This window comes from Leopardus geoffroyi, chromosome A3 (genome assembly GCF_018350155.1).
Source record: "Leopardus geoffroyi isolate Oge1 chromosome A3, O.geoffroyi_Oge1_pat1.0, whole genome shotgun sequence".
In the NCBI taxonomy this organism is placed as follows: Eukaryota; Metazoa; Chordata; class Mammalia; order Carnivora; family Felidae; genus Leopardus; species Leopardus geoffroyi.
In genome coordinates this window covers 110,459,108-110,474,758 of record NC_059336.1, presented here as the reverse complement: position 1 = coordinate 110,474,758, position 15,651 = coordinate 110,459,108, and the positions used below count along the sequence as shown (strand labels likewise).

Sequence of the window (15,651 nt, the reverse complement as noted above, 5' to 3'; positions counted from 1 at the left end):
GTGGCATACAGAAGGCATTCGTTATCCTTTAACAGCAAAGATCGATCAAAAAAGACCAAAAACGGTAGCAGCAAAAACATGAAAAAGGCAAACGTCATGCCAAAATACTGTCATTAACAAATGTGACAGACAAATATTAGGCATGAACCTATAAGTAAGCATCAAGTCTATGAAATGGAAGAGAAAACAAAGGTGGACAAGATAATTAGTTTCAGGTCAGTTTATTTCAAGATCAGGTATTAACAGATTACAGCTCAAAGAGATATTTCACAAAGATGTGTGACTGAAATGGAGTAAGTGTATCTTACCAAATCAAGACACTCATTTTTCAATACTATCCAATATTTATAGAAAGGTTTTGATGAGGGGCACTCAGGTGGCTCAGTAGGTTAAGCGTCTGACTCTCGGTGTCAGTTCAGGCAATGATCTCACGGTTAGTGAGATCAAGCCCCGCATCAGGCTCCATGTTGGCGGCACAGAGCCTGCTTGGGATTCTGTCTCTCCCTCCCTTTCTGCTCTTTTCCTGTATGTGCACATGCACACTCTTGCTCTCTCTTTTAAAATAAAATAAACTTAAAAAAAAAGGTTTTGATTAAAATCTGAATAATTGTTTAACTTTCCTGAATTTAATTAGTTGTTCTTACATACCAATACAAAGGTGTTATATTTTTCTGTTTTTAACATTTGATACATACCTATCTTTGTCAACAAAATCACATTACAAGTAACTGTTTTAAAAACTGCTCTTTCCATAGGTAAGTTGGCTTTACTAAAGAAAACCTCCTTATTCATTGATAGAATGTCACCTTTTCTTTGAGGGGGCAGATTGTGAATCTTTTAAAAGTTTTTGAAAATTCTCTCTCAGATTGCTCACTATGATAACCACTTCTCATTTAAAAAATCATCACTTTAAGAACACTCATTTATAAAAAGAAAAATTCATAATCATATTTAAGACCAAAGTGAGGGCACCAGTGAAAACCACTTATTAAATATTAGTGAATTCTCATTTTCTTTAACTTTGAATAGATAACAAATACATAAAAGGACACATTTTAATATTCTCTCTGCCATTAGTCAAAAGGAATGGCCGGCACAAATCCACTCTGGAAACCATAGATGTAGACTATTCACAGGAAACCCCAAAATCCAAAACAGGTAGTAAATTTCATTTTACTGAAGCACAAATTAGAATACCAATTTCAAATGTGATATGCAAGAGCCAGGCAGTGAGATGGTAAAGTGGGTTATAGCCTACCACCTGACATCTGAACCTCATTCCAGCTTTGTTTCCTCTTTATAGTCTCAAAACACATTTTATAGGAGAAAGTACATGTTAGTGCAATATCTGCAAATTGGGAACATTAAAGAAGTTCTTCAATTTATTTAAAATAGAAAGTTTAAAAAACATAACCCAAAATTTTACATCTTAATATTGATTAGACTTCTATTAGGACACACGTATATTCATGTACAAAAGATGCAAAAATAACTTTAGGAATACAGAATTCTTTAAAACGTAAACATAAGCATATATTAAAATTTAGAAGCTTAAAATTAATCTCTGAGGGATGCCTGGGTGGCTCACTCGGTTAAGCATCCAACTCGATTTTGGCTCAGGTCATGATCTCACGGTTTGTGGAATTGAGCCCCAGATCAGGCTCTGCTCCCAGTGTGGAGCCTGCTTGGGATTCTCCCTCTCTCTCTGCCCCTCCCCAGCCCCCCTCAAAATAAATAAACACTTATTATATATACTCTTTGATAAAGCTAAAATTATAAAATAAAAGAATTATTCTTGGTAATTCTTGGTAATATTTAATAAAAAATGAATTCTACCACAGGGGGGAAAATGTGTAATATGAAAAAGGAACAGTAATTCAATTAAGTTTTTTCATACCAGCAGTCTAACAATAAAAGAGATAATATTATTGTACTGAGTTGCAAATGCAAAAAAAAAATATATGTATATACCTATAGATATATCTATACATAGATATATCTATACATATATAGATATATATATATATGTACCCTGATGAAATATACTTCTCTTTGTTTAACCACAGGATACTTACTGTCTGAGTAGTTGTCGACCTTGTTTCCACATTAACTGGCTGTTTTGTTGTGGCTGTACCTCTGTTTCATTACCTTCATCTGGAAAACATTAAATCATAATAAAAATGCCTTGCTTTGTACATTAGAGAGTATCTCAATTCATAAAATATGTCCAATAAAAATTTATTAGATCACAATATGCAAAACTACACTGTAAGGTATGTTTTAGGACAATGTAAATTCTGTTTCTTAAATCTAATTTCCATAACAAAATATAAATTCATTATAGCTACTAGATTCCCCTGAGAGTAGCAGAACTAAAATAACGACATTTTCCCAATCTCTAGTAGCCTAAGAATTTTCCTCCAGGACAAAGACTGACTCAAATCAAGTCATACAATAGGAGTCCAATGAAAGTATTATGGAGCACCACATCAGAACTAGAACAAAGTACTCAGGAATGATGACAGAAAAGCCAGTCTGGTAAAGAGCAGATATAGGTAAGAAATAATTTCAATCCACATCTATTTCCTTCACTAGTTATTAAGTAAAAACCTCAAGTATTCTTTTGAAGACGTACCTTGAATGAAAACCACCTAAGCCCTGTAAAGCTTTAATTCATCATTTGGTAGACGCTGAACCCTTTTAAGATAGTAAAATGAAAAGAGCCCTCTCTGTGATAAATCTGGACTACAGAATTTCCAAACTATACTCTAACTCAACTTTAAAAATACAAAAAAAAAAAAAAAAAAAAAACCCAAAAAGTTCACACTTTTCATCAGCCCTTGATCAAACTGCAAGAAACTGTGATCTCTTACAGGGTTTTATTCAAGTGGAGATATAAGAGAGATTGGGAAAATTTGTTTTATGATTTTGATGTTAAGCATTTACTATGTTCCAGATGCTATGTTAAAAACACATATGTTATCTTTTTTAATCTTTACAACCCCAAATCCCCATTTTAAAGATGAGCAAGATGAGTTTTACAAGTTAACTGTAAGATTCCCAAGTTAGAAACACAGTTGTAAGGTGCTGAAATCACATGTGACTCCAGAGTTCTGTTTCCCTCTACATGCTCTCACTACAGTGAGAAGAAATTAAAGAAATAAGTAAATGAGAATTTGGTCTTCCATTTTTGTTTTTCTCCTAAAATAGTTAGGCCAAGCCCTGTGATATACCAAAGAAATAGCAGTGCAGTGGGGGGTGGGAGGGATTAAGATACCTTAAAAAGATAAGAGTACTTTGGGATAGGATGACTTCAGAGGGTATACTTTAAAAAAAAAAAAAAAAGAGGGCAAAATGATGTCCCAATATTAAGGAAAAACAACACATCTGCTTCTATTGACCCACAAATTCAGGAACTATGTTTCACAAATGGTTCCACAAATTCAGGAATACACTATGGGATGTTCTAAATATATCCCCTTTTTAAGTGAAGTAAGTAACCTATACCTGCCAGGTGAGAACATGTGCATTGGCATTTCAAAAGACTAAAAATTTCAGATGTGAAAGAACTTTTGAGATCATTTAATTTCCCATCAGTAATGGCCCGAATTCTTTCTATACTATCCTCAGATATACTCAACTGTCTTTGCCTACTTTGGCAGCTCATGATGTTATTACCAAAGTGTGACACATGCACTCAATGGAATACTACTCAACAAGGAATGAACACACCAACACGAATGAATCTCAAATGCATTGTGCTAAGTGAGAAAAGCTAGAATCAAAAGGCTATATTTATTCTGTATGATCCTGGAATTCATATGAGTTTCTGGAAAAGGCAAAACTACAGGAACATAAAACAGATTAGCGGCTGCTCAGGGATTAGAGTGGGGAAGAAGGGTAGTAGGAACAAGACCATATATGTTTGTGAAAACACTAAAAAAGGTAAATTTTGCTTATGTAAATTATATCTTAATAAAAAATAAATTAAGCCAAATCAAATTAAGAATGCATCTTCACCCTCTTTAAAAAAAAAGTATATTGGGGCGCCTGGGTGGCGCAGTCGGTTAAGTGTCCGACTTCAGCCAGGTCACGATCTCGCGGTCCGTGAGTTCGAGCCCCGCGTCGGGCTCTGGGCTGATGGCTCAGAGCCTGGAGCCTGTTTCCGATTCTGTGTCTCCCTCTCTCTCTGCCCCTCCCCCATTCATGCTCTGTCTTTCTCTGTCCCAAAAATAGAAATAAACGTTGAAAAAAAAAAAAATTAAAAAAAAATAAATAAATAAAATAAAAAAATAAAAAAAAAGTATATTTGTATACTGATATAAAATTTGACTCCCTGGGTAACGTATTTTTTTTTTAAGTCTTGGATTAAAATAAAACTTCTGTACATGTGAACCTAATTTTTCCCACCGTTCTTTATCCAAGTTAAAACTCACAGTTCTCTCAATCAACTATCAGATTCACTCTTACCTTACCAAGTTTAAAAAAAATGACATCAAAAAAAGTGAGGATTTTATCTAAAGTGGTAAGAGTTGAACTGCTTGGTAATATTAAAAGTACTTGAGTCGTACTTCCAGTGCAGTTGGAGAAGAGGGACCCAATTTACCCTCCTGCTTGTAACAAGTACAAAACAAGATAGATGAAATGATGGTTAAGACACTGGACATCAGGCAACAGAGGAAGATGATCCCTGAGAGAAGAGAAGCACGATGAGCCCTGTGATTATTCCCGCTCACTGCCTGGACAGCGTTTCTAGATCACAGCATAGGGAGGGAGAACAAAAAACAGTATCTGAAGAAATGATGGCTGAAAAGTTCCAAGTTTCATGCAAACTACAAACCCACAGATCCAAGAGACTCCACAAATCCCAAGCACAAGAAATATAATCGGGGAGGGGGGGGGGGAGGAGAGGGGAGAGTACCTGGGAATTATACCATAGCACATCATAATGAAATTGCTTAAAACCAATGATCAAATGAAAACTCTTCAAAGCAGCCAGAGAAAAAGGTCACATTCTACATACAGAGAAATAAAGATAAGTTTGATAGAAGGTATCTCATCAGAAACAACGCAAGAAAGCAAAATAAAGATGTTTCAGACACAGAAAGGCTGAAAGAAGTCATCGTCAACAGCCCACACTACAGGATACATAAAAGCCCTTGAGGCAGATGGAATATGATGCCAGAAAATATGGATGCCAAAAAGGAATGAGGAGCACTGGAAATGTATACTTTTTGTATTATTTAAATCCCTTTAAAAGAGAATTGACTGTTTCAACAAATAATGAATGTAGTGTGTGACTTATGATATAATACAAGAAAATATGTGAGAACAACTACCAAAGAGAGAAATGGAAATACGTGGGTTCTCATGCTACAACAGAAGTGGTATACTGTCACTCAAAGATAGATGGCGGTTTAAAAAAAAAAAAAGAAGTATACTATTAACCCTAAAGCAACCACCAAACCAGCAAAGAGTTATAGCTAATAAGTCAGCAAGAGAGCAAATAGAACCGTAAAAAACAAAACAAAACAAAACAAAAACTAGATGAATCCAAAAGAAATCTAAAAGGAAAAGGGAGCAAAGAACAGACTGAACAAACAAAACAAACAGCCAAGGTGGGAACTTTAAATCTAACCATATCGATAGTCACGTGAAATGTAAATGGTCTTAAACATCGTGATGAAAAGGCAGAATCTGTCACTCTGGATAAAAATATTCTATTTTTAATAAGTACCTGCCTTCTAATATTAAATAGAAGAAACTGAACTATGGAAAGATAAACAAGATTAACATAATCTGGGGTAATATTCTCCTAAAACAGAAATGTAAAGGTTTGGAAATAGAACAAAACAGGAAAAAAAAAAAAAAAGGCAAAAAGGAAACGAATTTTACAGTGAAAAATGTTTCAGAAAATGTCTGGATTATCAGTTTAAACAAAAGTAGTATAAATGGATAAAAGATCAAGCACTAGGAAAATTCCTGCTTCTTTAAAGTTTACCCTGTGGTGAACACACCACCTTCGACCCTCTCCTTGTCACTGTCCTCATCACTGTCACCTACGAATCCCTCGATAACGCTCAGAACCAGGCTTACATGCTTCCTCTGCAACCAAACGTTTACATCATCTTGAGCAGTTAACATTCGTGTGGGTGATCCACCTTAGCCTCCCCACAACCACCACCCTCTCTAGCTGTCAGACCTCAGATCCTGTCATTATGAAGAACAGACACAGATGCAAACTCACTCTCTGAGCATATCCTTCAGGCTCATACTCCCACCTCACTAGTTCTTTCATTTAGCTGGGACCTCAGATCAGGGGCCAGCAAATTACAGCCTGCAGGTCAAACGTGGCCCGCTGCACTCATTCATTTCTGTGTTGTGGCTACTTTCATGTTAGGATGTCAGAGCTCAGTAGCTGCAACAGGTAACATATGGCCTAAAAAGCCCAAACATTACTACTTGGCCCTTTACGGGACACCAGTGTGCTGGCCTGCTCCAGACAACAGCCCATCCCCTTACTTTTACCCATTAGCCTCCTTTTTGTCTTCACTTCCTTCCCTCCCTAGTTTTAGTTCACGGTCTATCACTGCAACTGTTCTTTAACCAATATCCTCAAGTTACTCCTTCCTTTTGTCTCTCCATAAATTCAATGAATTCCATTATTAACTATTTTCATCCTACTTAACTTCCACCCAAGCTGTCAAGGGTGTAAACCAATGCTTCTATATAAACTCATGATCACACACCTTGACTGCACACTTAGCTTTTCTCAATCCTACTATTTGTCATCAGTTTGTCCTCCTGCTCATTATTATGTTAAACCTTCTCTACTTTTCTTAAACCTGTCATACACTCTTAGCAGATAATCCAGTCTTACACATAAAGCTATCATATTAAATACCCACCACCAAACTGAAACCCAAACTCACAAACCCAACACCTAACTTCTACATTCGTTCTTGGGAACAATAAAAGACATACTCCTCCCAGCATTGTCCAGCTAATTCAGAATCCAGTCCCTATCACTTCTTCAGATACCTTCCTATTTTAAATACCTCTTCTCTTTCCTTTTTATTTGCTCCTCTTCTAAGAAACACTTGCACTCATGTACACACACACACACACACACACACACACACACACACACACTTTCCTTGACCCCATGGATCCTTTCAGCTGTCCCTGTTCTTCACCTTCACAATCTAAACTTCCTGAAAGATGACTACACGGAGTCTTCATTTTCCATTCATGTCTTTGTTTCTGCCCTCACCCTTCTCCTAAAACTGCCCAAAATAATGACCCATGTATCACTAATCTTAAGACTACTCTTCAAAACCTCTGGCCATTACTCACAGTGCTGTAGAGTCCTTTCCTGTGAAATCCCTCCCTTCTCCTGGTTTCCTTCCCACCATTAAGATAATTCTTATCAGTTTCCTTTCCAGCTTTCTACTCTTCTACCAGTTTTGTATTAGAGATCTTGGTCTTCCTCTTACTGTGCATTAAGTCCCTGGGTGAGTTCTTCCTCTCCAGTGACCTGAGTGCCCTCAGTACTGCACGCTGAGGCCTCTCAAATCTACATATCCAACCCAGACCTCTGGTTGGAGCTTCAGACCCACACAGCCAGCTGTCTACCAGCCAGCTTCACTTGACTGCCTGACAAATAAATCCAAGAGTGAACCCATCATTTTCCAAATCTACATCTGAACTAGTTTGCAAAACTGGCAGTGTGGGGGCCATCTTTGAGTTTTGAGTGTCCCTGTTTTTCATCCCTTACGTAGAAACAAGAACGAATTCCTGCAGATTTTACTTCCTAAGTACTTCCTGAACACCCCCACCCTCTTCATCTCCACTGTCAGTGCCCTGCGAAGGCAGCTTTCCACACTCAGCCAGGTGTGTCCCATCACCCATCCAGATCCTCTCTCATATGCCTGCTACACCTGCCGCCCGTGGGGTATAAGAGCAAATCTGATCACGAGAGTTAAGATCCTTCAAATGCCTTCTCAAAACTCTTAGGATAAAATGAGAATCCTTAACATATTTTACGAGACACGTGTAACATACTTTACCATCTGCCCCTCTGGTTAACTCTCTAGCTGCATCTAGAAACACTCCTTCCCCGGCCTTCCTCTACTAGCCGGTTATTTTATTTCTCAAATGTGCCATATATCTTCCCTCTGTCTTTCTCCTACCTCTCATTCAACAATAATTTAGTAAGTTCACTTTCCCTGGCCAGTTCTTACTTGTCCTTCAGACGCTAACTGTTCATTTCTTGCAAAAAAGCCTTTCTTGACTGCTTAAGCCTAGACTTGGTTCCCCTGCTATTGTGCTTCTTAACACCTATTACCTTCCCCATTATACAGGTCATTTTATTGCAATCACTTTTTTCTTATCTCCCCTGTAAAAATCCAGTAAGGCACTGTTATCTCATTCACTGAATCTGGTGCTAGGTCTGACAAGCACTACATATTTAATATTTGTAAATAAATAGTTTGAAAGATCAGTAGATGAAATCACCCTTGGTACTATGTGTTGTATACTAAGAAAATAAACCTGAAAGTTAGGAATTATTTCCTCTATTTTTCCCAGTTTCAGATAAGGAACAGAACAATCTCAGAAAGATTAATACCACAGGTATTTAAAGTGTCAGGGCAGAGTTAAGAACTTACACCCATAAAAGTCAAACTTCTTCTAGAGCCACTTGTTTACTTACAAACATGTTGTATATATTGCAACTAGACCTTTACTAGGTGCAAGTTTACTCCTAAATTAATATTGAAAACATTAACTAAATTAAAAGTTTACTCCTAAATTAGTATTGAAAACTTAGGAAATAAACTACTTTATATAAAAGTACTGATTGTATCCCTTCCGTGAATCAGACAAGGTAACTTTTAGGACAGCCTTTAACAAATAGCCTACATTTAAAAAAAGAAAACAAAATTAATTTAAGTGTATCTCAAGTCAAAAGAAGAGACACCAGAGTAAGACAGAACAATTTAAAAAAACAAAGCAAAAAAACCGAGCCAATGATCAACTGGTACCACTCTAAATCTCAAGGACACAATATTCAGCTGTGGAAATGCGTACACTGAATTCAATTATAAAATCAGTGGCACGTTCAGAACTTACTTTGTAAATTTTTTTTCATACATTGTCAAATATACAAGCAGTGTGGTTGGAGCGCCTGGGTGGCTCAGTGGTTAAGCATCAGACTCTTGATTTCGACTCAAGTCGTGATCAAACGGTTCGTGAGTTCAAGCCCCACATCAGCCTCCGCGCTGACAGTGCAGAGCCTGCTTGGGATTCTCTCTCTCTTTGTCCCTCCCCTGCTCATGCTCTCTCTCTCTCTCTCTCTCTCTCTCTCAAAATAAATAAATAAACAAACAAAAAAAAGCAGTGTGGTAAAATAGGACTAATATGAATTTTGGATTCTATACATATGGGGCACCTGGCTGTCTCAGCAGAAAAAACATGCAACTCCTGATCTTGGGGTCATGAGTTCAAGCCCCATGCTGGGTATAGAGATTACATACGTTAAATAAATAAACTTAAAAAATATATATGTGAATTTTCGAGTCAACAGACCAGGGCTCAGATCCATATTCCCACTACTTAATAGTTGTGTGACCTTGTACGAGTTTCTCCACTTCTCGGGGTTCAAATTTCACTTAGGTAAAATTAGAGCAATGTCATCTTTATGAGTAACTATTTTATGAGTAACTATTTGAAGCTAATATACACAATGCACCTAGCCCAAGGCATGTATTTCAGCAAATGATATAAACAATAATTGAGATCTTCAGATATTTGATCTTGAAATTTAATCTGAAATTATGTCAAAACATTCTCATTTGAAACATGGTAACTTTTGAACAACTTTTCTTACTATCCCTTATACCTACTAATGTGTCATTTACATCTATATTCCTTAATATCTGATTGTTTACAAAGTGCTATTTTTGTAGGGATGAAAAGACAGGAAAAGAAAAAAGAAGAAATAACACAAAAAGATAATAAAAGTTTTAGCTGTTAAAAGATGGTCTGGCTGCAGAAAACTCCCATGGGTAAGAGAGTCCAAAAACAATCTTGCACCTGCAGCTGAGGGATGAGGTTGAGGAGATTAGGAATTCTCTGTATTTGAGAAGTCTCTGAACTCCATCATCCCTTCTCTTTCTCTCAAGATTTCAAGGGCATGATGTACTTTAAAAAGCACATCTCAAAGTTCCCATTAACATCGGGGAAACCCAACAAGACGCAGTTATGTCAGTGCATTACTCCATGAATTCTGGTCCTTCCAGTAAGTGGAGAACAAAGGAGAAAATGGGAGGACGAGGAGGAAGAAAGGGGAAGAGGGAAAAGGAAGGAAGGTGTTAGAAAATAATCTAAATGACACTAAATGTTTGGTGCCAAAAATGAGGAGGTCAGAAAAAATAACTAATATGCAAATAATTAGAAATTAACTTGCCATCATAAGTATTATTGCTACAAAAAAACTAGGTATCAACTTCTTTTTAATCACTTAAACTTCCTTTAAAATTAGCTTACCAGAATCATAGCTTGGAGGCTTCATATCTCCCTGATTCAATTCTGTCCCATATTTCAACTTGTGGTATTTGGCTCTAACAAAGAAATAAGAAAATACAAACCATCTTAAAATATATTTAAATTAACTTTAGGATATGTAATAGGAGTAGTCATCATAGCCTTCCATGGTGTCAAAGTAGTAATAAAAAGTGCTTGTCATTATTATTATTTTATTGTTGTCATACCATCAAGTGCCATCATAACAAACAGAATAACACTGAGAACCACAAATCTTTGTATAATTACAAATGAACGATATAACATTCTAATTTCTATAGTATTCAAGTTTTCTTGATGATCGCCAAAGTACAATTCTACTATAAAAGCAGTAGATAAGTTTGGATTGTGAAATAAGCCTATAAGACTAACCTTTCTCAAAATTTACATATTTAAAAAGAAAAGTCATCTAGTGGTATGTATATACAATGGAATATTATGCGGCCATAAAAAAAGGATGGGATATTGCCATTTGCAACAACATGGATGGACCCTAGAGGGTATTATGCTAAGTGAAATAAATCAGACTGAGAAAGACAAATATGGTTTCACTCCTATGTGAAATTTAAAAAACAAATGAGTAAACAACAAAAAGCAGACTCAGACCTATAAATACAGAGAACAAATTGAGGATTATCAGAGGAAAGGGGGCTGGAGGCATGGGCAAAATGAGTGATAGTCAATGATATTGTAACACCATTGTATGGTGACACATGGTAGCTACAAATGTAGTGAACATAGCATAACATATAGAGATGGTGAATTACTATATTGTACACCTGAAACTAATGTACCATTGTGTATCAACTATACCCAAAAAGTGTTTTAAATCATCTGTAATACCCCTTGCCTTGTCAGGCAATTATGATTTGCCAAGTATGCATTATAGTAAACAATCCAAAGGAGGGAGGGGGAACCAGCCCAAATCACTCATGTTGAATAAGCTATTTCAGTAGGAATGAATAAATTTTTTTTTAATAGTCAAGATATCCTTTGCCTTTTCAGGAAGCAATCAGGAAGAATTATAAACAGAAATTCTTATCTATTCCCCTTTAAAAGCTAGCTAAATGTAATTATTTATGGCTAACCTGATTTCACTATCTCAGATTTAATCATCTGAGATCAGAAAAATAATGCAGATAAGGTAAAAATTGTAAAGGTCAACAAAAATGTCCATACTTACTTCGTGTACTTCTATATTTTGATTGGTTTGCTTCCCCAAAATATTGAGGCCATTTGTAATATTCAATGTAAAAAGGTTACACAATAATTTGAAAAACCAAAGTAATGAAGAAGGAATGAAGGGATAATATAGCCAAATTGAAAGTTAACTTTTTTATAAAACTAATTGAGTACTTAACATAAAGAAGTTTAAATATTTTAATATTTAAATTTAAAGTTTCAATATTTCAATATTTAATATTTAAAGTTTCAATATTTCAGTATCATTTCAAAAAATGATATAAAGGAAAATTATTTGCTCAAACGTGCAAAGTACTGGATTCATATTCATTTGCAGTTACAACAGAAAAATCAAAGTTTATATAGAGGGGAATCTTAAGAAAACATGAAAATTACAACAGCTGATGTTCTATATAAGGTAGGTGGTGGGTATATGAATAGATTTTATAATAGTCTTTATATGTTTTACATATGTATAAAATGTTTTGTGATAATATATACCCATTAGAAATAAAAAAAGGATATTTGCTTTATATATGTATGTTATATGTATTTAATATGCATAGAAGAGTTCTGGAAGGATACATAATACATAAGCCATTAGTTACTAAGATTTCCTTTTGGAAAGGAAATCAATGAACTGATACATAAAGGAGACCAAATTGTATTATTTGCTTAATTAACAATATGCATATATTTCTTTTTTTTAATTTTAGTAAATATTTTTGTTCCAAATTAACTAGAGTACGTTTTTCTCTATTCCTAATGCTTCTGTGAGTCACAAAGATTTCATCACCAGATTAAACATTTCCTAGTCTATTTCAATGTATTTGTAATAATGTTGATTATTAGACAGTGATATTTAAAGCCACTTTACTTACAGTTACCAGAAAGTAAATAAGCTTCTTAATGTAACTGTCAAGTTTCAGATTTTTCATCTACAATGAAACAAAAAAACAATACCTCCTAGAAGCCAAATAGCAATTGAAAGTATCTGGTCTGAGGGCAGAATAAAAGCATCAACAAAATATTACGGAGTACATTTATATACATATATAGAAAAACATTTCAAACGCAAAATACTACACTATAGTGCATTCTAGTGGTCTTAGGAAAAACTGCAACAGAGTTTATGTAAAAAAGGGAATAGAAAATATTCTTTACAATATACATAACAAAAACAACATATTATAAACTGACATTTCATAAAAAATTAGACAAAATAAATAAAGAACTGTTGTGTTTACCACAGGCTGTGTTCCCTTAAAGCAGGGTCTCTCTACTGAACTGTTAAATTCACTGAAAAATAATTTACTCCCAGAACTCTTCTCAACTTAGTAACATTCCTTTTGAAGCCAACATGCTAAATTCACTCATATTGTTTCCTACAGTTTTAATACTTGATCTGTGTTACCTACCAATCCTCTTGTTCCCTAATCTTTTTGTCTAAATCAGATTGTAAATAAATAGCAGATCTCCTATCTAAGAACTCTACGTACGATACGTGGCTAGGCCTTCCAACTGGCCTTTATTGGGTTAAAAAAGCATAAAAATTGTATAATAATTAAAGAAGTCCCATTATACTTTTGTTTCAAAGTCTATTATAATGTGCTAGGAATATGACATAGCATCCAAATCACATTTTAAATGTTCATGCTCAGAATAACTTGATTAAATCAACGGACAGGTTCTGAATTCTCGCGACAGGTCCGGTGCTGTGCTGGCTGATGGGAAAGACCTGCAGTTTACAGTCAGTTTAGGGCGGAGCAAGGAGATGCCTAAGAGACAGAGATTAAAATAACTACAGCACATTGTGTTAAGAGTTATGAGTCATATCAGGGGCGCCTGGGTGGCTCAGGCGGTTAATCGTCTGACTTCGGCTCACGTCATGATCTCATGCTTAGTGAGTTCAAGCCCCGCATGGGGCTCTGTGCTGACAGCTCAGAGCCTGGGGCCTGCTTCAGATTCTGTATTTCCCTCGCTTTCTGCCCTCCCCCACTTGCGCTCTCTCTCTCTCAAAACTAAATAAACATTTTTTTAAAAAGAGTTATGCGTTACATCAAATGTTATAGGAATTCAGAAAAGGGATTATCTAATTCTGTCAAAGGTGGTGTCAAGGAGAGCTACCAAAAAGAAGGTAACATAAGAGATTTTAGCTAAACCTTAAAAAACCAGTGGTTTTTAGTCAGACAAATAAATTGATGAAGAGTATTTCTGTCAGAAGAAAAAGTGGGGGAAAAATACACAATGGGTCAAAAAAAAATCTGTGTGTGTGTGTGTGTGTGTGTGTGTACAGGACTAGAAAGGGGCCTGGCTGTAAAAGGTTCTACTAAGAACTTGGGAAGGAAAAAACAAAATTCAATCTGGAACTTGAAGTCCCAAATAAAAAAAATAAAAACATAAAAAAAAAAAAGAACTTGGAAATTAGCTAGATATTTTAAAGCAGGGATAGAACAATCTGTATTTCAAAAAGTGAATCCTGTGAACGTGGAAGATGAATTAGAATATGGAATTATTACAGGCAAAGAGGACATATGGGTTTTTACAGTAGTGCAGATGTAAGAGAGAAACAGGGAAAAATGGAATGTTTCAGAATTGTATTTTATATAGTATTTAAGGTTTTTCAGTATAGAAGTTCCTGAGTAAATCTTGAATTACACACTGTGTACTCTTGAAAAATTAGATATACATTTGCTCATTTTGCATATTCTATTATACTTTAGGGAATGCCTTAAATAAATTCATTGCTAGGTGAGTAATCTTTCTGTAATGTTAAAGATTCAGTTTCACTTAATTTTGGATCTTTTTAAATGGGACTACTTAGAAAATCAATAACACAGCAATTCTAAATTATGATCCTTACACTTAGGTGTGTCAGGTTAAATGACAACGTGTCAGGTTAAAAGACGTCTAGAATTTGCTGTTCTAAAATAGATCAGGATGAAGCAAGACTGACAGGAACATTAACTGCTAAGGCTTGGAGGTGTATATAGAAGATATTACTCTCTTTACATTTGTGTTTCAAATTTTCCTCAAAAAAAAAACTTCTTAAAAATTCTTTGCTTAAAGCATTAGAAAAATAATTTCAGAATCAAAAGAACTGAAATGTTCTACAACTCCAAAATCTGTAAAACTTCCTTGTGTTAGGGCATTAGAAAAATAATTTCAGAGTTAAAGAACTGAAATGTTTAAGACTCTAATCCACAAAGAAATGCTCTGTTACTCCTTAATTTATTACACTTAAATAGTGCCATAGTATCAGGAATAATCTCAAATTATTCCATAAATCTCAGAAGATACAAAATCTTTTCCAGGAGAACTCCATTAGTTGAAAGAAAACAAAATGTCTTCCCTAGACCCAGCCAGTTCTTTATCTCTTCTGTTCTTCAAAGTCAAACTACTTGAAAAAATAAGCGACTATATCTGTCTCCACTTTATCTGACCTTCTCACCCCTCAAACCCCTGTGATCTGGTTTGTGTTCCTGCTACCTCCCTGAAGCTCTTCTGGCAAGCCATTTACAAGCTCTGACCTGGCAAATCTGGATGACTACTTTCAGGTTACAGCTTACTTAGAGTCGTTGTGGCATCTACAATTGTCAAACTCCCACTTTCTTTAGCTTGCTTGCAATATACTGCTCTCTCCTTCCTTCTCCAACTGTTCCTTTGCTGGTTCTTCTTCCTCTCCCTTTTCCTCAAACTTTTCCATTTCCTGTGGCTCTGGCTGATTCTTCTCTTCCCACAACACTTGTTTCAACTACTTGTTGAACTTGTTCAACTGCTTGTTTCAACTACTCCTGCAACTTTATCCACAGTATTAATGAGCCCCAAGTATACATCTCTAGTCATGAGCCTTACTCTCATATCTGCTTTTCAACCCTTCTTTTT

At 35.5% G+C, this 15,651-nt stretch overlaps 1 protein-coding gene across 4 annotated transcripts in view; it reads right to left on the bottom strand.

The window, feature by feature from the left end:
• Positions 1–15,651, bottom strand: part of STRN (striatin) — a 95,670-nt gene that overhangs the window by 45,033 nt on the left and 34,986 nt on the right. For all 4 annotated transcript variants that reach the window (XM_045447154.1, XM_045447152.1, XM_045447155.1 and 1 more), the window contains exons 3-4: positions 10,549–10,622; positions 2,076–2,154 (exon numbers count right to left, since the gene is read on the bottom strand). In XM_045447154.1, the coding sequence (XP_045303110.1) occupies positions 2,076–2,154; positions 10,549–10,622 (153 nt within the window). The remainder of the gene's footprint in view (positions 1–2,075; positions 2,155–10,548; positions 10,623–15,651) is intronic.